At 37.9% G+C, this 27,834-nt stretch overlaps 1 protein-coding gene across 4 annotated transcripts; it reads left to right on the forward strand.

The window, feature by feature from the left end:
- Window positions 1-251: 251 nt before the first annotated feature.
- Window positions 252-27,452, forward strand: nckap5l (NCK-associated protein 5-like). Of its 4 annotated transcripts, none has more exons than XM_043224783.1 (12): window positions 252-462; window positions 18,091-18,219; window positions 18,307-18,375; window positions 18,600-18,638; window positions 18,877-18,996; window positions 19,343-19,432; window positions 19,512-22,615; window positions 23,341-23,476; window positions 23,560-23,635; window positions 23,968-24,267; window positions 24,411-24,559; window positions 25,307-27,452. In XM_043224783.1, the coding sequence occupies exons 2-12, from the start codon at window positions 18,100-18,102 to the stop codon at window positions 25,556-25,558; spliced, it is 4,455 nt and encodes a 1,484-aa protein (XP_043080718.1). In that variant the 5' UTR covers window positions 252-462; window positions 18,091-18,099; the 3' UTR covers window positions 25,559-27,452. The 4 variants fall into 4 exon arrangements, with proteins under 4 accessions (XP_043080718.1, XP_043080722.1, XP_043080721.1 ...); XM_043224787.1 differs by having other exon boundaries at window positions 19,346-19,432; XM_043224786.1 differs by having other exon boundaries at window positions 18,097-18,219.
- Window positions 27,453-27,834: the final 382 nt, after the last annotated feature.

Raw genomic sequence — 27,834 nt, forward strand, 5'->3', positions numbered from 1 at the left:
TTAATTGCATGTCAATCTTGACGGTAATAAATAATGCTGAATCGCTGCTTAGTCACAAATCACGATTAATAAAATCCCTGCGTGGAGGGGAAAAACGCGATGACAATAAAAAATATACCGCGTATATTAGTAAATATTTATATATTACTAAATATACATATATAAATGAAAACTTGCTTTAGAAAACGCTACGTGGAGCACAAGATAGGCCCTTTTACTAAAAGTGGGGCGGGCAACACAATTTCAAGCCATGACATCACTTTTCCTGCGAGTGCTTTAACCTAAACACGGGAAGAGAGACGGATGGGAAGAGACGACGATAAAACCTCTAATCAGCGGCTGGGAAAACCGAGAAACATGTCCACAAGCTGTGAATTTAAAAGCACAGTTCAAGGTATTTCTTAGCGGTATTCATCGGGGGATATTTTCACACCTTCCGAAGCAACGCGAGGATCGCGCGAGGTAAAAAAAATCCCTTTTTTCTTGCTATATCGCGCGCACAGATTGGCGTTTAGGTGTCCAAAGTGTGCCGATTTTGCAAAATGCCGTGCATTGCAGACGTAGAGGGGTTTGTTGTGGGATTAAACGTTGATGTGCGCGGTGTACGATTGAAAAGGGAAATGTGGGGCATTAGCCATCCGGCTATCTGGGACACCGGTGGGGTTGTAAACTGAGGATGCTTGTCGCGATATCCTGCTTTGCTCAGAAATGCATCGCGCTCGGCTCTTTAAATCGCTAATTCCGCCACAGTCGCTTTCTTTTGAGTTTGCATTGTATATGGACGTATATTTCATTCATATATTTTTCGTGGCAGCGCACAAGAAAAAACCCCACAATAATCCGATTTCATCCTAAGCCTTTGCATCAGTTTTCCCCGGATCGCTGTGTTTTATGTAGTTAAAGCTATAGCCCTTCCTCTTTCGACAGCGTAGTGAACGCACAGCCTGTTTATAGTTACACACTTTGGCAACCCGCAACTTGTGTTTACTTGAGTGCGATGAGAATGCAGACTGCACAGTAAAATCGCTAATTTTGGCAGTTCATTCTGCTTGAGACCCTAAAACAGCAACTAATTCAAGAGTAATTGAGGGTAAAAGCATGCCCCCAGCCCCTTCCCTTTAATATTTTACAGATGTTTTTCACATTTGCTAGTCCCATGTTCAAAACCATGTTAAGACTGGCTTACAACCTACAAGTCTCCCATATTTAATATTCAACGTCCAAAGGCAGTACAGTAGAGATATTTGGGTGATTTTTTTATTATTATTATTATATTTTTTTCATTTAGGGGCAACTTCTTGTTTCTTTGACGATGATGATAAAAAAAAAAAAAAAAAAACGTGTTTCATTTTTGTTGGTCTTTAATTGCTTATTCCTAATTTATAAGACTGTTGAAATTGTGTATATACGAAGGGAAATTTATATTTTGCGCTCATCACCAGTTTTTCTAACATATTTGGTACAGATGTGATATATTTTTGTAAAAATACAAAGAATCAATGTTATTGCTGCCATTGAAGTATTTTAGAGACCAATTGCCTATTTCCTGGAAAAAAATTGTATTATTAATGATGAAATGACAAATGGCAGTGGCATGGCGTCATGCAATTTTAATTCAATTTCCATCAATCTGATGGAATCCACTACTTGGTGTTCTCAAGAAAATGTAACCATGGTTTTATTATAGTAAAATGTAGCAATGTGTGTTTTTTTTGGTTTGTTGATAACCATTGGTATAACTACAGTTATACAATCTTTAAACAAAAATTTGACTATTGTATTTAGAATTTTTTTGTTGTTGTCAGAAGCAGTCAGTTTCCTGACCGCTAGTTAAATTGTTATCAAGTCCAAGTTTTAAGGCCCTTTCGCACAAAGGAAAATAAATACAAAGATGCAGTTCCAAAAATTGTTCTTAATATTAAAAAAATAGCAGATTCCACAGCACAACTATAACAATAAAGGCACAGATAAACAATATAGTTTAAATCATTTGCAGAACAATTTTATTTTCCAGATGATGAATGATACAAACATGGACAACCAATCAGAATCCACCCTGCTGTAACAAGCTTGAGAATTTAAAGCGGCGGACGAGCATGGTGTGGATTCTAATAACATTATTGTTGTATTTATAGTTATCATTATCACTCTTGGTGTGAATGGGTCTTTCATATTACTTTTTTTTTTACATAAAGTAAAAATTAAATCCCGTCATTGCGATCGCACATTGCACCAAAGTCTACTTAAAAGTTGATTGACAGTGATCAGATGTTCAATACTGCGCCAAAACCTTAACACAGTTTAAAGGTTTAATGTAATCCAAAGTGCCTCTAATTGAAGAATCCAACCATTTATTCTTACGTAGTACTTTTGGAATTTTGCTGCCCAGACAGACCTTTCCACAACCGATGAAGTAAATAATGTCCCCAAAATAGCTGACAGCAATCGGAGGCGAGATAAACTCCAAATTGCTCGGTAAACCAAATGGCCACAGAGGACATTAGAAGCAGCAGGGGGGGCCTTGCTCCCTTGTTTGCTGATAGTCATGGTCGTATGGTAATTTTGCGAACTACTCCCATGATCACAACATTATCTTCGTGCGGCTTTAGATGTTTTTGCATGCCCGGCGGACATGCATTGTCCTTAATGGGAGTCAGATGACATAGGCAAGATCACATTATTAGAGATTCCAAGACACTTAGTAAGGAATTCGGAATGTTTTTCCTCCGTGAATTCACTCAAGTGATGTGCGAACATGTGAAGCTGTTACCATGTCTCCAGTCTATCCAACTAAATCTAAACGCTTAGGTTTTTTGCCTGTTTGTAAGACTTTTGAAGTGTATAGAACACACATTCAGCCCTAGGCGGTTCGTGCGAAGCAGATTTTCTCGTCGGACGTCTTCACCGTGCAATGTAATTACAGTCTCATGTCTGTCACCAGAACTATTTTGGTTGCAAATGATTATATTTTTATTCTGCTTAAACAATTTCTAGCACTAGATGAAGTGACCCGAACAGATTGCAGACACTTTTCACTTCTCGTTCATTGTTTTGCTTCCACAGAAACGGCTGGACTTCCGACTAATAAATATAGCGAATTCTGCCGAAAGCCGCTCGTGTTAAAGCAGTGTAGTTTGCATTCCTCTATGCAATCGCTGAGCCGAAGCGATCACGCAGCTATTGTTCTCATACGTACATATTTAAATAAGATGCTATCAGTCATGGTGCTGCATTACATTTCAACACGTTACGACTCCCACATGGCCCGGAGTTGTTACTCTGTTATGTTGTAGCTTGCGAACAGTGCCGTTCGTTGTTTTTCCAGGTTGTGGCTCATGATGTTATTCCGTGGATTGGAGCCCAGATTGGTTGGTGGAGATTGCGCTTGGCCACCTGATCCTGGTGCGCAGCAGAGACGCCGATCAGCTGCTATCACAAAGCAGAGCCACATGAGCCGCATACTAACAAAACCCCTGTGAAACATCTGATAAAGGAATTAAATCACGCAGGGTGCTGTGTGAAAGTTTAGAAGTTATATCTTGCAGATTTTGGCCCCTGCTTTAATGTTTGCTGTTGAAAAGCCGATGTCACTTTAAGGCAAAACGTCATGTCAATACGGTAAAGAAGTTAACTAATAGTCACCCTAGTTGATTACATTATTATTATTTGTATTCCGTTTAAATATACCAATGAGGCATTAATTATTTATTCAATATTTATATATAATATATATATATATTAATTCAATATAGAGCAATTTTGCATACGTTTCCATATGCTTTAGATAAAGCTATGTTTAACATTTTGTTGACATGCCTTTAACAGATGGGGATTTAGTTTTATTTTTATTTCTTCTTGAATGTAAGAAAAAAAAAAGTTACTGTGATTTGGGGAATAAAATGTTATACAACCATGCAAATGCTTTTTGGCGACCCCCGAAAGCTCAATATAGATGGGAGTAAAATGGTAAAATAAACTTATATGCAAACTAAAACCAGGTTTTAAGCGCTGACCAAGCTGGTATTCAGCTGGTTTTTAGCTGCTTAGTCTGCTGGTCTCCCTACCTTACCAACTCAAGAAGTGTTAAAACCCTTCTGAAATCAGCTAAACCAGCTACGACCAGGCTTGGAAGACCAGCTCAAACCAGCCAAACAGCTTGGGCTGGTTTCAATTGTTTTATTCAGCAGGGAAAACAGCCTTTAACAATATGCAATGTTACTTAAATCTGCATACGCAAATAAATGAGGTGCAGTAAAATAAACGCTTAAAAGTGTATTTCGGATGTTTTGTTTGCATTAGTCTGTTATAAAAAGCCAAATAGCCCAAAAGCTCAAAATAGTTTTTGCTTGCGGGGTCTTGCCTTAAGGAAGCACCTCCAGAAAGTAGGGAAGCGAGCAGTTCCTTAAATTCAAATGTGAAACTCTAGAGATTTTTAGCTTGCACAGTTTCGTTCGTGCTGCGCTTGGTCATCTAAACATGGCTCTTGACAATTAGGGCTGAGGCATGAAATTGGACCTTTGGCAGTGGCTGTTTGGCTCTGAGAGCCTCTATATAAGCGGCAGTCTGATTGGGGCCCAGTAGTCGTGCATTAGTGTGAGGAAAATGGAAGCCGTCATTACAGCAGCATCTTTCTTGTCAACATAAAAGGATAAAAAGTGTACTGATGGGCCAGCATTGGCACAAAGCATGTTTACGCTCCCTCCAGACACGCAGGCTCTCGTTTTACCCATGCTGGGTTAGGACGGCAATGTCTGTTATCAGTTTTCCCTGCTGGCGCATTTCCCCTCACCCTGCTCCCCGGCAAACAGTTACCATGGTTATGGATTGGGGGATCATATAAATGTAGAAAACTCATCAATTACTCTGGGATGCTAGAAAGATATGCCGTATACACAGCAGGGAAGTGGGCTGCCATCTCCCCAAGATATTACTACTGTTTTCACAAACACTGCAGAAATTTGGATGAGTGCAATTACTCTTGTAGCATTCTCTCCTTCCAGTCTTTTTGGAGCATTGCGAGACTTTCTCGCAAATCCGTACCTGTAGTCAACAAACATTTCACGCATATGCGGTTGACATGATGCTAGTTTTCTGTTAATTTAGTAAAAGGCCTTAAAATATCTGATAATATGACAAGGCAAGGTTAGTTTAGGTTGTAAAATGTCATGTGGTGCAACTCATGAAAAACTGATATTTATAAATTAATAATTAAAAAGGAAAACAAATGTAAAAAAAACTTTGAGGATCATTAAGATGAATTTTGATGTATCTTTTCAAGGTGTAAGGAAAATATTTTTCTAATTTATGGTTACACCACCTGGCATTTTAGTCAATTTTAATATTATTTATGTGCTATTGTGATATTAATATTTTAAATTTGCTTTTATTTTTAGATTCATTTTAGTTTATTTTTTGAGTTTCTGTTTTTTTTTTTTTAATTTAATTATTTAAAAATTAATTAACAATGGCTTAATAGTTAACAACAATGGTCACTAACTCCTACTATACCACAAAAAATTAATAAAATAAATACATTTTATATATATATATATATATATATATATATATATATATATATATATATATATATATATGACATTTGAATTATTTTTATTATTATTTTTTTCATTATTGTGGACATTCCTATATGTCATTAACCCATATATGTTAATGTATATATTATTACAGTGGGTTTGTCAAGATGACATTCCCGTTACCTTCCTGTATACTTTGCCAGTAACATTATCCTTTGCGTGGAACAGTGGCGCTCAGAGAACCTATCAGCTGTGACCTAGAGAAAGCAATGCGCCATTGCAAAAATATATGGATTTATTTTGCTTCACATTCACACTGCAGAAAAAAAGCGAAGCAAACATTTGCTTTGGTTTCTCACAGTGCGCCAGTCTTCAGCTGCAACAAACATTCAATTCATAGTTTTACTCCGTGGAAATATGCTTTGGAATGTGGCCTTAATCAATTCAAGCAAACCAGGTCAATGGCACATCCTGTTTGGGGAGAGAGGGGATAAATGTCCACGATTTGGTTGGGCAGCAATGAGAGTCAAACAAACCTCATCGTCAGTGGTGTAAAAAGGGGGGCAGTTGTACAGCACTATACATTTGATATGGCAAGGGACCCTTTTTTCTGGCACAAAGAGGCTACAGTCACGGACCCCCTTTGAAAAGCCACACCACCACCTTGTTTGAAAGCCAGGAAAAATGGCCTCACGTGCTTTCATTTCCCTTTTTTTCCCTCTCCAAATGAAAGCGTTGGCGGTTTAGGATCCAGTGACCTTTAGCCCGTTAATTACGCCAACTATTCCCTCGGGAGGCTTACCAAAGCTGATGTATGTTATGTTTATGTTAAATATGCATCCTGCCCTTCGACAGGGTCACTTCTTTTAAAACACCCACATTATCAATCTGGCTCATAAGAGCGGTCGGTTATCTTCGCAACCTTTTTTGGCCGATGGAATTCACATATTTATGTAGCTCTGAGGATTAATGGCAGGATGGAAGTACATGCAGAGCACATTAATGCCACTTTAATATGGATAGCGTTTCTAAGTGGACCATGCATCGGAACAAAAGAGAGAGGACGAAACATAATTCGTAATTTAAATAAAATTAAAAAAGAAGCTTAAAAAAAGCGGTCAATAAAATTATTTTTGTTAGTGTTAAAACGACGAGATGCTTTAATTTAGGGATCATAACTTTTTGCCTGGCAAAATTTATGTAGCACAAAGGGCTAACAGCCGGATGGGACTACCATCAGAACATATGAATATGGTTCAAATATTGATTTTTACGTAGGCCAAGGCCACGTGCCAGACAAATAGATGTTATACATATTTCATAACAGAATTTTTTTTTTTTTTCCAAACTCAACCAATGAAATAATTCATTTGAAGTTTTTTTATGTTTAAAAAACATTGACATGGTCTTTTATTATGTAATGTTTAATATTAAATCAGTGTAAATCTGCAAAATTGCCTGTATTCGTCACAAGGCTACATCCAAAACCGAGATATCTGTACTGTTATGGTTTGGTATGAATACATGTGTTGTACCATTCATTTTAAGGTTTATTTCTTTAAATAAAGTACAAATAAAATGTTTTATCAATTTAATGCTTGAATTAAGTCATCACAACTTTTTTGGCAAACACCATTTACTTTTTTTTTTTACTGCAGAGGACTAAACTAAACTATTAAAATTTTTTAGTTTTTTTTAATCAATTTAAATCAACGTAAAGATTTTTTAAAAGTATTTTGTCAGTGTATTTTTTCTGACAGAATTGAATCAGGAACCACATAGGACTGAAAAACTATACAAAAAAAAAAAAAAAAATCAGTCAACCAATAAAACCACTTAATAAAAGTTTTTGTTTGGGAACCACAAGTTTTTCTGTCAGGTAGAATTTACTTTTGTATGTAGGGCAGGGGATTAATGGGAGGACACGAACACATTAATACGCTTAAATATAGATTCTTGCGTTTCTAAGTGGACTGCGGCCACATGCGGCAGAACAAAAGAGGGAAGGTAGAAAGCTGAAATGGCTGCGCGTCCCAGCTGGAACTTGCCGAAGGGCATTCGCTTTGAGCCACGACGCCTGGTGTCCAGATGTTTAGTGGCTGTGTCCATGTTCACTGGCTCTGCAGTCTGCAGAAAGCCAGGCTTCAGTGCACTTTACTGCAGTGCCGGCACGGGGACACCGGCTCACATGCCAGTCTGTAAACCAAGCGTATAGCCCACTGTTTTATTATGCCGAGCTGTTTATTTTACAATGGAAGAACATTTTTCCAGGTTTGTTAAACGCGTGGCTTTTTTCTCCCTTTGTTTATCAATGGAACCCGATCCCGACCCTCCCTCTTTTTTCCCAATACAGTAGCCAGGGTGACATTTTAGTCAAGGTGGTAACCATGACTACAAGATTATTCCGCTTTGGCTTTACCAGATGTCCTTGTCTCATAGATACAGCGTTTACTCGTGTTTGTGACCTCTAAGTCAGATTTGCTTTGTCAGGCGGGTTATTTTGTCTCCGCGTGTTTGTGCGGTTCATGCTAGTTTGGTGTATTTGAAATGCGTTGTTCAATGAATTGATGCGATTCCTGTCTAGGAGGATGGATGCTATTAGATAAGTCATTGTTTATTGCAAGTCATGGTACCCAATTTTCTGTGTTTACCACTACGTAATTGTTGCTGTAATACAGAAGACGTGCTCCCCGCGGGACAGAAGGACCGGTCAGTGTAGCACAGTGGCGTCCTGCCCCTCCTTCTCCCCCTCGGTCTAGTGTCACATTTCTAAAAGGTGGATCAGCCCCTCCACCTCACATGGAGTTCAGCACATTACCGCCCATTAAGCTGTCTCGCTCTCAATGGGGGCTTTTTTTGCCATGAGCCTGATTTATTCCTTTAATCCTGAGTCACCCAAATGCTTTGTCATAGACCAACTGCTGGCAAATGGAAGTGGACCAAACACTAACAAATGTCTGTTGCGAGGATTTTTTTTATTAAGGATGCGCTGGTATTAAAATTCACGCTAATACCAATAAGCTGGTTTATGTTTGTCATCTGGTTTATGTGTGGCAGTCATTTATTATTTTTATTATTATTATTATTATTGACAATATGACAATAATTAATTATTAATAAATAGTGTAAAAAAAAAGAGAGTAGTTTTTACATTTGATTTACGTACTGAAATAATATTTATTTACATATCTTTGGAAAATCAGATAACAATAATACAATAACTATTTTTGATTATTATTTTTATGGTAGTAGTACTGTCTAAAAGAAAAACACTTTACTAAAATCAATAGTACATTTCAAAACAATGTGCCTAAATTAAATCATATTGATTTAATTATTAATAGTTTTATTAATAGTTTAGTTTTATTATTATTATTCATTATCTATATAAATAGACTACAATTATTTTTTACATTGCATCCTACTAATAATGTACACGATAATAGAAATAATAGAAATAATAATGTATTCACTGAAAATAGATGGAGTCCAATTTTAAAATAAATAACTGATGTAGTCTAATATATTATGCATCTATTAAAATATTTTCTTATCAGTTCGTTCTGTTGCGTATCTGTGGAATATAACTCTGTTACCAAGAAATCTCAATAACATCCTTTTCTCAAGCGTTTCACGAGCTCCCACACAGAAACCAAGATTCCCTAATCAGCTCTATCAAATCACGATGTTGTTGTAGTTACATAACATTTGCGAGCTCCAGATATTGCTCAGTCAGGCTCAATCAACAGTCTTGAAATGTAATTGCCTGCATTACTTCCTTTGAGATTTTCTAATTAGGCCAAATGTCCAGCTGTGTTTAAGGAGATGTAGTTCAGCAGAACTGTTACAAGCATGTTAATGTCACTTGGCACCTGGGGCTTACAGACGCTTTCAAGTGTGCTCCACTTTGCATGTCATTGCTGAGTAGTGAATTGGTAACACATTGGAAAGCCAAGACGACCTCCCAATAAGTCTCTGCTCTGAATTCCTGACATTTAAGACCGTCATGTCACAATACTCCTCATTATGGATCCGGATCATTGTATGTAATGCCGTAAGTCTATCCCTCATGGGGTGTTTAGAGACGTGAAAGTGGAGTTTAAAGGATCACAATGGCCCTTTGTCCAGAAAGCTCTCACCCCTTGACTGTTGACTCCAAGACAACATGTGACCCCCTCGCATTTGGGTCATTTCATCCAATTTGGTCGTCTCATGTGAAGACGCTAACACTAGCTGAGGTGGAATTCCTCCTACAGGCATGCACATATGAATCAGTGTCTGGCAGGGGCATGATCTGAGGTTCATTCACAGTCAGGGACGAGCTTTTTCAGCCCTTTGGCCTTGTAGACCAACCCTTTAGCCATAACTCTGAGATATTTAGATAAGCTTTTAGTGCCTGCAAGAATTTTGTTGTTCTTTTGAGCAGAGGGAATGTTTTCAAGTCTCAAAATGTCCTCCTTACTTTACCAGTATGTGTGTATAGGTTAACAGTTAGAATTTATACATGACAGAATCGAGCTCAATCCATATGACAAAACCCAGGTTCAATTTCATTCATACTAGTTTGGCTTAAAACTTTATTACACTTAGTTTTACTATGCACATAAACAATATATTTTTTAAAGTTGACTAGTCAGTATGTTACATTTATGTATTTCTCTCTAGCTCTGGCTTGTGGACTGCCTGCGTGAAGTAATTTTCGACAACATTACACTTATTAAAGTTATTATAACATTGCAGTCAACATTACATTCGCAGATGTCCATACTGTGCATGTGTGACTGATGTGAGCGCTAGAAAAAAGTGGCACACTAGATGCATCTGTTCATAGCCAAAGTAGTGTGCGAGACAATGCAGAACACGAAAAATGATGTACCTATACCTGACTTTTTATAGATTGCCGTATATATCCCAAAGGCATAGTACACTCATAAATGAAAATTGTCATTATTTACTCACCCTCATGTCCGTTCCAAACCCATAAAACCTTCTTTCTCATGAAAGGTGGCAAATACTGACCGTAAGAGAAGAAATTGAATAAAGTTTTTTTTATTTTTGTTTTCTTCTCACTCAAAAAAGGTATTTTTTGTAGCTTTGTAAAATGAAGGTTAAACCACTGATGTCGCGTGGACTATTTTAGCCATGTCCCTTCTACATTTTTGGGCCTTGAATGTGTCAGTTATGTCTATAGAGGTACAGAAAACTCTTGGGTTTCATAAAAAAATATATATCTTCATTTGCGTTCCAGAGCTGAACTAAATTTTCACTTCTAGCTGAACTTATGTCCTGTATATTTAAGTTGGTGTTGGGTTTGTGTTAACACACAATGCTTTTTAAAACCGCTAGACAGAGCATAACTAAATCAAAGTCAACATCTTTTTTTTTTTTTTTTTTTATATGTGCATAATGGCAGCGCTCTGCATAAATGTGATGCACTGGCCAAAGGCATCTGTCTGAATATGTATAGCTAAAGTAGTGTTGCTATTTATACTTATTCATAGCTGAAGGTTTCTAAAACAACTGCATTAGATATTATTTTTATTGTTGGTATATTAAATATTTATAAATATATATATATATATATATATATATATATATATATATATATATATATATATATATATATATATATATATATATAATGTTTAGTTTTAGTAATTTTAGTTATTGTTATTCGTTTAGTCATTTTTATTAAAATATTTCTATATAGTTTTCATTTCTTTTTATCTCAAGTATGCCTCTGGGATTTTTTTTTTTATTTTTTTTCCTACACATTTACATCTTTGGCGGCAGTGTTATTTATCCAGGTCAGTTTTTGGTCATGCACACTGACTTCCACAGTATCTGCAGTTGCAATCCAATCAGTGCAAGTCTGATAAAGCAGTCTCAATCCTCTTAGAAAAGAAGCTCCTGCTCCTTGACAAGGGGCTGAGTTGCCTGGGTAACTCCATTTTCTCCCTTGCACTCGTTCGGATATCCGTCCTTGTCCTCATCTTTGTTCGGGGTGCCTTTTTGAAATATAACCCCCTCTCTTTTTATGGCCTCTCCAGCAGTCGTAGGGTTAATGTTTAGCTGCAGCCGTTGGAGGAGGGAGAGACACTCAGAGGAGAGGTGGGGGGCTGGCCCACAGCTGTTGTAGTAGGCTGGGTCTATTGGGGTAGGATGCCTGCCTCACACTCCCTTGAACAATGGGAGGACATGGAGGCCACTGCAGACGGCAGAGACAGTTTCCTCGCACTTGCTTAAGGACCGCAACTGTACTTTCAGAATAACGTGAGGAGGATTTCCAAAGAGAAACGTAAAAAAAATTGGCGTTTGTGGCATTTGCGGATCCTCCTCCCGTGTCTCGCATTCGCCTTGCATGGGCTGCACTGAAACGCCTGGGATGCTCTGACTGGAATTAAAGGTAATTTTATGCATAGCTGTTCGGCAGCGCTGGTTTTTAGCCACGACTGAATCCCGACTGTATGTTTCTTGCTGTATTTCAGTGACTTGTGTTTGCAGGCACTTTGTCAGGAGTGTGTTTCGTGATCAGATTTGGCTTAGTATGGAATAACTATGCATTTGTCCCTTGGCAAACAGTTGCATTGCAGTCTGTTTGATATATTTTAGTACATTGCCTTGCTGCGTTAATGCTTTTTAAAGCTGTAGGATGTTGCAGTTAGGTCATTGATGATTCCATATGCTAATTGATCAAAGCGGTTTGCTTAAGCTGGAGTAGCGTGATGAAACGACCCATGCAAGTTTTTCTTGTCCTGGAAAACAGCTGATGCCATTTTTAAATGGACTATTAAAAAGTCTATTGCGTCGCCATCTAGGTTAGAGAAGCAGTTGCATGCTAAAATGTTAATAAACACATATCGTTTCGCATTGGATCAGGGGAAACATGGCTTATATCCTTCATTGTTTGGGTGTGAGTGATCACCTTATTTAACTCAAAGCCGCCTGTAAGTAATTGAGAATTAGATTGGAGTTCATTCACAGTTAGTCAGCAAATCCAAATAGTCCACGAAGGAGCTGGAGCTTTTGCTTAGTGCTCTTTTAAATGTGTTTAGGTAGCTCATGCTGCAGTCAAGGCCGTGCAAATGCAGACAACGTACTTCATCCAGATAGGTGCACTGCTGCAAAGGACAACAATAGTGCATGAGTCTGCAGATGCCTGCGTGATAACTTTGCTGAAAGCTACTGAGAAACGTGGCTTACATTTTATGTTTTGTGCAAAATGGAGGACCGGAGTCCATAAACATTTTTTTTTGGGGGGGCTTTGCTGTCACTGATGCGACAGCCAGAGCAAGTGGACGAATAATCTTTAAAGCACACCGAAAATTGCAAAGGAAATCTTTACCCCAGCTGCATAAACCTGCATTATTAAAGATTTTATATATTTAATGCCACATTCAGGAATAGAAACTGCCTCGCCATACTTCAGAGACTCTTTATCCCCGGAATAATTTACATCAAAGAGAAAAAATAATGCCCTTAGGGACTTGATGGAGGGTCTGTATGTTTGTTTGCTTTGCCACAGAGTGCTTTTATTCATTATGACTCTATTCACTGCATTTGCAGACTGTGTGTTTCTTCTATCTCCGTGATTGATCATTTTATCAGCTCGTAAATCATGCGAAAGGATCAATAATTGGGTTATGAAGGTGTCTGAGGGCTCTGAGCCCATTGTGCAGGGTGTGAATAATCAGAGAGCGTCTCTGCAGATGCCGATTGGCTGCTTCTTAATAACTCCTCGAGTGTGGGGGATGGAGGTGGAGCTCCCAGCACATTTTGGGATCCCATAGAGCCCTACTTCTGTTTGATTGCCTTCACACTGGCTTTATTCCACCCCTCTGAACCACCCAGGGCCTCCCCCAACATCCACTTTCCCTTTTTTCTTTTTTTTTTTTTTTTTTTTGACACTCTTTTAAATCCTAATTTGCATTATTCGAGATATCATTCGCAACTGTACGAAGTCACCCCTCCTAGAAATGCAAAATGACAAGCGGATCCATGGCAGCCGATTATCCATTCATGGTTTATTGGTGAGGCCTGGTGAAAGAAACATGGATTCTTTTTGCACACCGACACATAAGGCTAAATTCAACTGACTTGTACTTAATTTCTTTCAAGAACAAGAACTGATTGTAGCATTAATTACCAGTTTCAAATGGTTTAATATTGCAGCCATCCGTTTCGTTTCGTAATTGCTGAAAGTATATAAATTAGTTTTATTAGAAGGCTTCTGGTTGGGATTTTCTGCTAGTCTTGACGCCCTTCCTTTGTACAGATAGGCTTGTAAACGAATGCCTGTGGTTCACTAAATGATGGTTAAAAATAAATTTGACATTGTGTGCAATCTAAAACTCCTTCGTCCTTCTTCCTGATTAAAAAGCCTTCTCCTCCACATCGTTCGATCGACCTCTCAAGAATTGTCCTCTACATTGTCAGATAAGAGCGTCTCTCTTGTGTTTGATATATCCAGCAAAAGAGACAGTGGCCTCTGGTGTCTGACTCCGCCATGTTTTGTCGGAGTCTCGTCTCGGAGCATAGCTTTGATTTCTAGTCTTAGTCACATTCTGTAGACTTCTCTCCTCTGGGCATCATACCAAGCCAGTGACTCAGAAGTATGTGAGAATATAAGTCCTACCAACATTAACAGTAGTCTCTCAGAAGCTTAGCCTCAATAAATGTACTGCTTTACAGACAAATGAGTTTGGGGCCCTGTTTTGGGTACGCCACAGTGCTTTATTGCTATGTTTACTATACAGCATATCAGTGGATTAAGGGGCTTGCATTGTGCTCGAGCTCTGCCAAGAATCCTGTTGGCATGGGTGCATGTTTGCCTCTGTTTTTGCTTGTCGCCAAAACCGACTCCACTGTGCTATAGTATATAGAGCAGGGCTATCTCCATCCTGGGATATTATGGTGGATGCATCCACCCCCAATAGTGGTTGATCAGTGAGGGGTTTTTCTATGCATGATTCTAAAAGGAACAATTCACCAAAAACGTCATTTACTCTTACTCTTACGTTTGTAGAACAACGTCACATTATTTATTTATCACCTTTATATAATAGAGATTATTTCAAAGTTGCTTCACGTTAATAAACAGCAAAAAAAAGAGAATTCGTTCTGAAACATTCAATTTCAGCTATAAAGCAGAATTACAGAAGATAAAATCATCATTATTCAGTTCAATTAATTTCAGTGTTGTTTCTATTCAGTTAAGTAACTGTCAATGTTGCAAAAAGCACGATCATAGTGGTATTCCACGATTCATTCATAATATTAACTTTTGTAAATTAATCAATCATTTGTGTTGCACCTTTAAAATGAATCAGTGTATCAAATTCACAATAATCGTGATAATTTCTTTAGCATTCAGACTTATCCTCCTGATCTGAAATCTAAGGACATAATTATTAGTGAATAATGGTCAGTGTTCAAATATGGACAACTTGTTTGTTTTTTTTTAATTTTGGTGCTTGGCAGATCTAGTCCTCATTCACTTCTGTTACGCTGAAGTCCAGCCTTTTTGCTCTTGAATAAAGAAAATACAAGATGAGAATAAGTGATCATGTATTTAATAAACAACCCTTTTAAAGATCTGGCAAGGTTGTCACGTGTCCAGCAAAGAGCAATATAACAGTCTGTATGCTGCAACCTTAAGTTTAGGGCCAGATGCAAACTGATGCTAATCTGCTTAGGTCCTTACAAGAGGACAGAGGATTAGCCCTGTTCTACTGAACACAGTACTTCAGTGTTTAAGAAATTATTTTACTGTACTTGAGACCATTAGCCCTCAGGATGTCTGTTCCCAAATACATTGCTGTAGTTCAATGATACAAAAAAGGGTCAAACCTTGATAATTGAGTGCCGACTCAGTGGTGCGGTTAAGCTATGTGTGGTAGTTCTTGACAGAAACTAAAAATAGCCTGTTTTCGTATCATCTAGATAGAAGGAAGCAGACCAAATGGATTTAGATTTATTTATTTACATAAAGTTTGAACTGCTAGTTTAGAATCTTGATTCCGTGTTGGTTAGTCCAAACATCTCTTGAGGAATGTTGGATGTTGTTTCTCTGGAGACTTTTGAGGAAGGCCAAAAAGTACAGTAGTGATAGAGAGGAATTTCTTGACTGACAGTCATCTCTCTGCTGACAGTATTATCATAAAGTCTCTAAAATAGGCATTTGAGGCTCTGTTTTACCAGAATCAGCTTACTTACCCATACTTTTTTTTTTTATTGCCTGCAAGTGATTCACAGATGAAAAGAAAAGGTGATCGAGGCTGGTGGTGATCCTCTTGAGGTTTTGCCCAGCCCTGGCCTCCAGCATTCGGAAAACGGTCAAACATTAAGCGCATGTGGTGAAAACGTAGAGACATGACACAGTTCTAGCTAATCCTGTATTGCAAATGTTGTGAAACTAATATGTCATCACGCCATTACGCATAATATGCAGATTTGACTTCCTTGTAGCTCGAGATCATCGATATCACACAACTCTTTTAGACAGACGCACATGAGGACTCGAGCATGACACTGTGAAAACCAGAGGGATGTTTTATTTAGGTTTTCTTTTCAGAGAAGAAACAAAAGTGCTAACCTGGAATACCGGTTAGTTCTACTCCTCTAACTATATTCACCCTACAGAGGAATATCATATAAACTTGCTTTTTAAGATATAAAATTTCATTTTTTTTTTGCCCAAGGCATTGGATTTTTACTATATTAATTTCTTGGTGAGTGTTTGGTTACTTTATTTTTGTTTTGTTTTATTATGTTTTAGCAAATTGTTAATTTTTTTTTAAGCGTGTGTGTGTTTGTGTGGAGATAAGTTTGATTTGTATATTTTATTTTTGCTTTCTTTTATTTTTACCATTTTGCCATTTCATTTTTATATTTTATCAACTTATTTAAATATTTTGAATAGGTAATTTATACAATTATTTATTAAACATCTGGTAGAAGTGAAATTTTTATAGGATTTGTGGTTTTGTAGATGGATTAAATTCTTGACTTTAATTTTGGTCTTTCACTTATATTTCTATTTTTGTGTTGTTAGTCACTGTGGATAAAAGCGTCTTCTATATGAAAAATGTAAAGGCTTCCGTTACGCACGCAGCTTAATGTGTGACAGTTATGCCACAAATACATCTTCCTCTATCGGAAAGCTATGCCTTGTGTCTTTGTGAAAAGAGTCTGTCATGTGAAAGGAGCCTCCTGGCACAGCAGGAACTACCAACTCTATAGTGTGGCCTGGAGCCTGTCGAATAGTACCATCTTTACTGTTAAAACAGAGCAGTATTCTCTGACCCGCTGCACCCTGCCAACCCTCTGACCCCAATAGCTTTTGTATTCATTTGCTTTCAGATATGGGGTTTTCATTTAAGCTATTCGCTCGCAAAGAGTTAGACGTCTATAGATAAGCTTGCTACATAAATGAGCACACAGAATGCTTAGAGGATCAATAATGAATAAGTCCCATGAACATATTGATTTTCAGATTCTGTTATGTAGTGATAGTCCATCCGCTGATTACATCCGGTGTTCGGTTTGAAGGTCAAATTTATGGTATAGTGCAGTTGTAGGAATAAGTGGATGAAGGTGACTGGAGGTTACTATTGTGGTGTAGTTCAACAATAAGGACGATTACGTCAACAAACCAGCCTTCAAAATCATGAAACATGGGAGGAGCGTGTTTAAATTATAATTTGGTATTACTGAGATTTTGAGTTGAAGCAAATATTTTTCCAGTATATTTTAGGTCACGTTGGTTTTGGTTGCTAAATGTTAATAATCATTAATAATCTCATAAAAGTTTTAATAACCTAAAAATGTTTTGATATTGACTAGCATATTAGTTAATGCCTTTAAAATGGAAGTACTAAGGATTAAGCCATTACTTTATTAAATGTAGGAATGCACTATATGGCTCATACTAATGGTAAGGGCCATACTGTGCATCTTCACATTTCATAAAGCAATGTCTTAATGTACAAATGATAATTCTTGCTTTGCCAGCCAGTTTTGACCGCCATCATTTTTAAGAACACACTAAAAAGCATGTTTTTTCGTTTAAGTTTAAATGCAGGCCAAGAGGATCTGATTCTGTGCCCCAGTCAGTAAGTCAGTAGGTCATGAATCTGCATGATGGCTGGAATCCTCTAGTGTTTTCAGACCTCTTCTGTCTAATCCCTTCTGATGACACCCTTAAAGTGAAGAAGTGTCCTGCCAGGGACTCAAGTCCTGCTTATTCACTCCCAGCTGTCACAAAGACGTGATAATCACGCTAATTCTTTTACATCGAGATTAAAAGGCACACCGCTGTTGTGTTCTGTAACAACCCCAAGTACACAAGAATGTTTGAATGGTTGATTTACAGGTTGTTTAACCAGTTGTTTACAATATGCAAACACTGGTTAAATCAAACAAGAATCTAGAACTCTTTAAAGGTGGAGTTTGATTTCTGCTTCATTAGCACACCAAAGAGTATTGCATTAATGTGTTTTCAAACAGGTTTCGCCAAACACTCCTCTAAACTCCTCAATTTCTTTCTTTTTGTTAGGTTGAGACGATGTCGGAAGAGGCCCAAAATAGAGTAGATGAGGACTTTGAGTCTGAGGAGGGTGATCTGGAGTCCTATCTAGAGGAAGAGAGTAGCAGTGAGCTTCTGGAACGAGTGAGAGAACTTCAAGTAAGTGGCATATACTTTTTCTAAGAATATGGTTTTGTTTACTTTTCTTCCTTGACATACTGTTTTAACTGGTCTATTTTTGTATAGGCCGAGAACTCTGCCCTTTCATTAGCAAACGAGAGTCAAAGAGAAGCATATGAACGATGCTTGGATGAGGTAAGTTCCTTACTAAGCCTTTCTATGGAGATTTGCAATGTTTTTGTCTTGGTCAGAGAAAAAAAAAAAAAAAAAAAAAAAAATATATATATATATATATATATATATATATATATATATATATATATATATATATATATATATATATATATATATATATATATATATATATATATATATTTCTGATAGCATTTTTTACATTTAATTTATGTGTTTATTTTTAGGTCGCCAACCATGTTGTCCAGGCTTTGCTCAATCAAAAGGTACAAACTTTGGGGTTTTCAGGGACATAGTTATGAATTCTTCATTTGAGATACAAATTCTAAAGATTTTATTTACTTTTTTACTTTAATATTGAATTTATTATATCTTATTGAATTATTAAATTCAGAAATTATTTTAATGTATAATTAATTTTAATGTTTAATATATAATGTTGGTGTACATATTCTAGTCATATATTTTTAAAATGTTTTTAAATGCTGTGGATTTTTCTTTTAGGATCTCAGAGAGGAATGCATTAAGCTGAAAATGCGTGTGTTTGATCTGGAGAGGCAGAACAGAACACTGTGTGAGCTCCTGCAGGAGAAACTGCACAGTCAATCATGTGTACATCAGCAGGTAATTGATTAAATCCTTCAGTATATGATGACATTGAGTGTACAGTGCAGGTCTGATTTTAGTTTGAAGTTTTGTTTTTCACAAAACATTCTTTAAAGTCCACAGGGATGTCCTATTATGTTTGTTTGCAAAATGAAGAAAATGGCTCAATTAACCTCTTCCTGTTTAATTTGCCTGGGCTGCTTGGGCAAGCGTTTTTTCATTTAACTACAAGGAATTTGTGTGTAAACAGGCAAAAAACCCTTGTTGTTCATGCATAGTTATTATACATGAGGTGTTTTGCATAATCCAAAAATTGATTCATATAATAAGAAGCTTAAAGCTTACCTGATGTGTCTTATCAAAGCAGCCAGGACCCTGTCTGGAGCACATCGGCGAGCTGCAGCACAGTGAACCTAACAAACTGATTGAGGCTCAGAGGAATGCACAGGCCAAGGTAAGAGCCGTACACAAACTCTTTGTTGATTCAGTCTTGTATGACAACTTTTCTTCATCCCTATGATTTGAATCCACAGGGAAACAGTGAATGTGCACAAAATTGCTTACCAGAGACTCAAGGCTCATCCACGTCCATGGAGGCCATGTCCCCATTCTTGAAGAAGAAAGCACACATTTTAGAGGTCCTCCGCAAGCTTGAAGAAACAGATCCGCTTCGGTACCATCGTTCCTCCGGCATTCCCTCAATCTGTGACTATAGCCAGGCTCTTGCCTCTAAGGAGGCTGTATTAGCCTGTAGAGACAATTCATCCAGGTGCAATGCACCCAAAGCACATTGTTCCCATTCCTGTCCAGATGTTTGCACACATCAGCATTTGAATGGAGGAGAGCACAGCAATGTAAAATGTGGTAGTTGTAGCACATGCCTGATGCTGTCCAATAAAGATTCAGTCAGCTTAGCCAAGAGTAGCCACAACTGTTGCACTTCAGCTCCCATTACCATCGATAACCTCAATCTGGCTCGGCCCGATTTCCAAGAGAACATGGAAATGCAGAGCCTCGTGAAGCCTGCCACAGGTACAAGTGAACTGTTTATAAACAGGACATCTGGAGATATGTCCATTCTTTCAGCAGAGCAAGGTCTTAACCCACCGATTGATCCGCACTCATTAGAAGTCCCTGAATTATACTCAAGACTGACCATTTCTGAAAGAGATCAGCCCAGAGGATCTGATCATGTGTTGGTGGAAACAAGAGACAAGAACAGGTTATCTGACCTTCTGCTTGAATCTCAATCCAACAGGTCAAGCGGCAGCACCTGCAACGAGACGATTTGTGACGATAGCACAATTGATGTGGTGCTACTGGACTCAGACTTGAAGCACTTAAACTCTGTAGCGCCACAAAGACTAGAGAAGGAAGAATTTGCAACAAAAGAAGATGCTGACTGTGTCTGTCGAGCCAACATAGCCACCTCAAAGTTGCCAACTCTCGGGCTCAAAGACAATTTACAAACTGCACACTGTGAGATGGACAGCAATGATCCAGTCCACAAAGGTCTGTTATTTTCTCCTAATGAGAATCATACTGCATCAAAAGTACTGGATGATATCTCCGTCCCTGTGAAAGACACCCCTTCCGATCCGCAGTCCATTCGATCAAAAGTTGCCGTCAGCCCAAATCAAGTTTCCTGCCTTAGAGAGGTCAAGGCCTCACCTTCCAAACTGCTCAAGTTCCTTAAGATACCCACTCTTGGAGAACGTTCTGCAGTACCTGTTCCACCTCGTCTCAGTCCTCAGTTGACTCGTAGCTCAAAGATCCCTTGCCGGAGCAACAACTATGAGGTGCACAATTCCCCTGTAGCCACACGGAAAGCCACCACGACAGAGAGGCAAAGACAGCTGCCCCCTTCTAAGTTGGAGTCACACTCTGCTCCAACTTCTCCACCCCAGCCTGATGATGTCCCTGCACCATTGCCAAAGGACCTTGGCTGTGGTATCCCTAAAACAACTCGTGTAGCCAAGCCTACACAAAGTTCTAACATTCAGAAGACCCCTCAGAAAATTCCACACTACGAAAATGTCTCTGACATGTCCAAAACGGATGTATCCCAGCTGCTCGGAGAAGTGAGTTCATCTCTTCAAAATGCCAGCCCGGTTAATGAAGGAGCGAAAGGAAAGCAGACAAAGTTTGGTATAGAGCGACCTACGAGCCTCAAGCAAAAGGAAATATCACCAGAGTCTGATTCTTCAGACCAAGAGGACAGCTCAGATAGCCCAGTGTGGCATAAGCAAGTCAATCATCGCAGTCTGCCCAGTCAGTCGTCATCCCAGAAGGCTCAGAGTGGGATAAGCACAAGGTCCAGGAGCCAAGAGAAAAATGAAATGGTAGATAATGATTCACAAAGCTCTGAATCACCTTTTAAAAGGAACGATCCACCGCCCGTTCCTAAGAAATCAGGTATTGGTAGACATTCAGGTGAATCAAGTCATTCTTTTAAAGAACGACTAGCTGCACTTGGCAAGTTGAGGAACCCAGACGAATCCACAGCTTGTCCTCCACTTGCAGAGAAGAAAGAAATTCAGTCCCCTGCAAGCATACCGACACGAGCCACCGATAAAAGCAAAATTGCTGACAGAACCTCTGAGTGTAAGTCAGGAGAATATAGACTTCCTAAAAATACAGATTCCATTGAGGATAAATCATACCATTCAGGTCATCTTGATGGTGCTGTTTCAAAACAAGCAGCTTTTCAGCATGTTGATCAAGCTGTTAGGTCTCTTCCCTCTAGTACGTTAGTCTCCAAACTTGAACATGAATCTTCCAGAACTTTCCTAGCCAAGCAGGAGAGTCCAAAGTCTAAGATGCATCCACCATCTACTAACCTAGAGGCTGCACAGGCTTTGAGGAGCTATGCTAAGAGTACTGCACCTCATAGTCTTTCATATAATGGAAAGAATATTGCTGCTCCCCATAGTGGCAGTCCCAATAAAATTCCCCTCAAATCCCCAACTAAAACTGTGCCACCTTCTATGAGCAGAGATGGGAAACCTACTCAAGAGTTTCAGAGGTACATGTCCAAATCGGAGGACCGGAGCCATCTCAGGGCAAATAAGAAGAAGAACTCTTCCTACGGAGAGAGTCTTCCTCCACCACCGCCAAGGCCAGTAGAAAATGTTGAAGAAAAAAGGCACTCTGCCCCCAGTCCACAGTCTTCTATAGAGCAGAAGGTCATGAAGGGCATTGAGGAAAATATGCTGAAACTGCAAGAGCAGGATAAAGGGCAAATGGCTGAGGTCAAGCAAAAGGCTTCCAATGGAATTGCCAACTGGTTTGGTCTGAGAAAAAGCAAACTTCCAGCTCTTAGCCGTAAACCAGAAACGTCAAAAGCGAAAGATGACAAGAGAGATTGGAAACTTAATATATCATCAGTGGGCAAGGATTCCAAGGGGGCTACGAAGAAAACGGAGAGCGAGAGCCTAAACATTTCCATGCTGATTGAGAAGGCAGAGGGCTTGCATAAAGCTCTTGAAGAAGAGCGGGCTTATGTGAATGGAGTGGCCTTGGACCGACAAGGAAAGGGACATTCCTGCGAGGTAGTGATGGACCAGGCCCAGGGGCAGCTGTCTGTGATGTACAGAGGAGTGCCATCTGACAACTTCATGCAGCAACTGCTAAACCGGTGAGTACAAAGAATGTTTTACAATGTTTCATTTTGACATTTGTTTTTTTTTAAAAAAGATGGCACATAAAGAAGTACATTCAAACATGGAAAAAATTGTTTGTGACATTTGGTTTGTCTTAACACGATTAAATGTTTTATTATGTAAACTAAAATCTTTGTTTTGAATGTGATTAATTACAAATAATCATTCGAAAGCACTAACTTTTTAAATATAATTTTCTTTTTTAAGATCTTGTTTTATCTTGAGTCTAGAAATCAACTCACAATAAAGCCATAGATCAAAGGCCAAATTATTTACTTAAATCCCTAATTTCTTAATCTTCAAGTGCACAGTTGTAGTGCAGGTTTGCAGGTGTTGAAAGATAATTAAAATAACTAATGAATGAGTAAGGTGGGAAAATGTGCTTTGAGACTTAAATGGAAATTTGAGTTGTGAATCAGCTTGGAATTTGCATGATTATAGTGTCTGCTACTGCGCATGGTTTAATAAATTGTAGTATTTTTTTTTAATTGAAATCAGAAGTTAATTTTTTCATTTGTTTTTGTTAGGTAGATCTCAAAAACATTTTATTAAAAAGCACCGGAAAGAATAATATAGATATAAAATAATTTTAAAGACATATGCTTGGTCTTTGAGGAAAAGGCTGAAATATAGTAATATACTATAGACACACAATGAATATTATTTTCAAATCAACTTTTTATTCAATTTCTTCCATAAGGGTTGATGGGAAGGACACTGGCAGCATCAGCATGGCACATCGACGCCTCTCGTTTGACTGTAAATCAAGACCTGTATTCGGTCACCAGAGCGCTGGCATTGCTGGTCAGACAAGAAGCAGTGATGACATGGAAAAGGTAAAAAGTGAAATTCATGAATATGATGCACATTATTGTTTTAAATGTTCTTATTAGAAGTTTTAATGTTCTTTCTCTCACAGGTTTCTGCGTTACTGAGTAAAGACATTACGTCAGATGAGAACCTGGCTGAGACGATTCATCATGAACACTTTGCAGGTAAGGCATGAACACAATGCATGACACGATGGCTTTCAATTGTTTCCAGAGGCAGGAATTTCAATTGGTTAGCATGTAGCAACAAAAACGGGTTTTTACCTGTCAGTGATGATGAATAATCTAGGTGCGTCTGAATTTCTGTGGCTTCCATATACGAGTCATCCGGCAGCAGCTGTACTTTGTCTTGATGTTTAGGGTGTGATTCTGTGTTATGCAGTGCTGCTTGAAAATATCTGTGCATGTATAATAAGTCATTTAATTTTTATTCAAATTAATATTGTATTAAAATAATAAAATACTAATAATATACTATTAAAATTCCTCTCTTTTAGGATCTGGAATCTCCACACACACCCTTGACAGTGGCATTGGCACCTTCCCTCTTCCGGACTATAGTGCGAATGCTGGTTGCAAAAGCATTCCCAAAGGGAAGGTCCATGGGGAGAGTGACCCTTCTCATCTCCAAGGAAAACATGGCTCAGGGATGAAAATGTCCCACAAGGCCTGGACTTTGGAGAGAGAGCTGTCGTCTTTAGAAGAGGATTATATGGGGGGTCAGGATATGGATCATCACACTGGTACTTTGGAAAACAAGATTCCAACCAGCCAGATCGCAAACATCGTTCATGATGGTATATAATACTTTTAGCTGCCACTTTATGTTAATCACTTATGCGAGTTGTCAGTGTAGAATAATTGTACGTTAATTAAGAGACTGATGTCCAGGTGCTGTTTTTTCTTAATTTCTCAGCATTGATTTATTGATTTATTTCAGGCACTGATATCTGTGGAGCACCTTTGAAATTGGGCCCCACAAAGAACTGGACTTTCCCAAACCTCAAAGCATCTGCAGAGCCGTCTGAGGTTTATCTTGGCGTTGGAGATGGAGTGGAACCAGTGAGTCATAAGACTTCATTTAAGAGGGTGAGCATCACTTAAGATCCTAGAGGCACCGAACAAGACAAGTCGCTGTGAAACGATTAATCCATAATAAAAAATGTTGATTTACATAATATATGTGTGTGTTGTGTATATATAACTACAAAAACATGCATGTGTATACATTTTAAGAAAAATTTGTTTATATATTAAATATATTTATATATAATGTAAAATGTATATAATAAAATGTATGAATATACAAATACATATTTAAAAAAATACAAATATGAAAACTTTTGAGGGTTTACAATGCTTATGACCGTTAAAAGCGTCATCACAGTCTTGTGAAAAAGGGTCAATTTATTAAAAAAAACAATCTAAATGGCCCAAAACATTTGAACAATGTTATTTCTGTTAGTGTACACATGGTAAAGTTCAGCAGCATGTTTACTTTTTGCCATTTAAATGACCTTTGCCATCATCTAAAGTTCACTGCAAGTTAATCTTCAATATGAGCCAAAATGATTATCAACACTGTACATTACAATGTTGTTGAGCCTAAATTTTAGTTTATGATTTGAGCAATTTATTAATAAAAAACATAAAAAATCATCATTCATTGGTTGTCAGCCATAACAGTTAACAGCAGTTAAATAGATCTTTTAATACCCACATACAGACTGTAATAAAGTATTATTATGATTAATTAAACGATTAAAGTATTAATATCGTGTTATCATGTACTGTCTGTCTCACTCACTGCATTTCTTTGGCCCATTTTACCCTCAGCGCAACAAGACTAGTGATTCTGTAGCCAGCCGCGAGGGAGAGCCGAGAAGTCTTCCTCAACCCGGTCAGGCACGTAGAGGCAAAAGCCGCATTCCCGCTAACCCAGACATGGTGAGGGACACCGGTTTGGAGCTGGTGAGAGAGAGACCCGACGACGGTCTGTCTCCAAGCCATCCCCAGGTCCTGGAGACCCCCGAGTCCCTGAGCGACTCCCTCTATGACAGCCTGTCCTCGTGTGGTAGTCAAGGCTGAAGCGTTTTCAGAAGGAACTGAACGATAACCAGGTACAACCTTTTTGTAACCCCGATTCTCGTGACACTTCAGATATTTTTCAAAGGTGGATACTTACGGGATAACCCATTTTTTTTGACCGCAAAAAAAAATCCCACGCAACACGTTACCCACGATATACCCACGTTTCTATCCTGACGGTCGGAAAGGACTTTTACAGTGTGTTTGTGGTGGTGTCATTTTAGCCCATTATATCAACTCTATCATCTCATTCGTGTTCTCTGTTTCTCAAGTGGTAGCAAAAGTAGTGACGTTCGACTCATGTCATCTTCAAATTACGTTTCAAGGACAAATCCCGAGCTCATCGCGACAGTCTTCCAGTTTTTAATCTCACAGAATGTTCTGGTTCTCATGCAACATCAGTGCACACACACTCTTAGGTAAACATTTGTGTAAAGTTATTGGAAAGTGAATGTTAATATATGTGATTTTTCAATTAATTTAATATGCATATTTCATGAAAAGAAAAAAGGAAAAACGCATATGTGTAAAACTGCATCAGCCGTAGACTTTTGATTCATTGTGTTTTAAAGAAAAAAAAAAAAAACTTGTAGCAGCAACATACAGTAAGTGCGATCCATGTAAGACAGAGCTACAGTGTTCCACGGTGAATTATTATTATTTACGTTTATTTATTTATTTTCTTTGAATGGCGTGGTAAGACAAGACCACCTTTTATTGGTTACTCATTTTAAGTTTTGTTCAAACATGTTCTGTGCCTGACTTTGTGTGTACATGTCTCGCTGTGCGTCTCTAGGTTAGCTTGTTCTCCAGACCTGGCCATTTTTTTTTGTGTATGTTACCTTTTGTTTTGCAACAGTTTAAAGAAACTTGCGTCTCGTGAGCTTATGACCTCATTTTGAACTGTGTATTGTTGGATCACCCTGCTTGCAATCAGCGAACAAAGCTTAAACTTAAACCCAGGAAATTTTTTTTAATCCCAGTTTGGCTTTGACTAGACATGAGAGGAAAACAAAAAAATCATCAAATCGTTGAAAAGGTGGCTGACGATTTCTAAATGTTGACGTAATAATGCTGACTCTGCCTTACGCATCTTTCCACAGCTGTTAGAAATTAGCCTTCCATGGGCCAGGTTTCATGTTGATTACTCAGCAAAAGGGTTTTTTGGGGAAATATTCCTGATTTTCTTTTCTTTCTTTCTTTCTTTTTTTTCCCCCACAAACCCATCATATTTCTTTAGCCTAAAACATTTTGGTGCAATTCAAGTCAAGATGCGTTGCATGCGTTTGACGATGCTAATCCTGCAAAATGGATTACAGGCAAAAAAAAAAAACCCCAACAACTTCATTTTCAAGTGGTTGCTCAAAAAGCCATAGGTTAGTAGATTAATAGTTCAACCCGAATCCTTTCTAATCTGTGCTGACCTCAATAGCTGTTTTTTTTACGAAATGACCACAATAAAAGACTAATTAGAAACATTCCCGAGCATATATGCTTTGTCATCCAACAGTCTTTCCAGGCCTGTGTACATTTTTTGTAGAAATAAATTAACTTTGTAGTCATCCTCGATCCTATACGCATGTCATTCTTGATTTGTCACAAAATCTTTTTATTTTTTATAAGTAGTTTTGTGTTACTATCGTAGTTCCCTAATTTGCCTGCCGTTATAACCTTTATTTACTTTGTTGTAATTGTCAGGAATATTTTATATTAGTTTGGTATGTTTACAAAAGAATTTATGATGAAGTTGTTAATATATCTGTAAAATGTTTATATAAGGTGCTATCTGATTTTTGTTTTCACTCTGTCCTGCAAAAGCCATAAGTGTGTTTTCATAATCTCCTTTCTAAGCAATCGCCATCACTCATGCAACTCAATAAAACCTTTTTAAGTATGTTTGTGTGGTGTATTTATTAGAGGAAGTGACATGCATGTCTTCATATGAGCTTATATGGCTTCTGCTGCCTCTAGTGGTCAGAACAAGGATGTACGAGTTGCCTGTCAGATGATTGAAACGACTTTAAATGATGCACTCTATTCGGTATCAAACTGATTCAAAAGAATATATATATATATATATATATATATATATATATATATATATATATATATATATATATATATATTATTTTATAGGCCAAAGAATCCAAATGCTTGTTTTGTAGTTTCATCAATTATAAATGTGTGTGTGTTTTGAATTTGAATGCTATTTACATGCTGTTTGAATTCTCTGCAGCTATGTATAAGGTTATTACTATTATTAACTATAGCTTACA

The sequence above is a fragment of the Puntigrus tetrazona genome, chromosome 23, assembly GCF_018831695.1.
Source record: "Puntigrus tetrazona isolate hp1 chromosome 23, ASM1883169v1, whole genome shotgun sequence".
NCBI classification, from domain to species: Eukaryota; Metazoa; Chordata; class Actinopteri; order Cypriniformes; family Cyprinidae; genus Puntigrus; species Puntigrus tetrazona.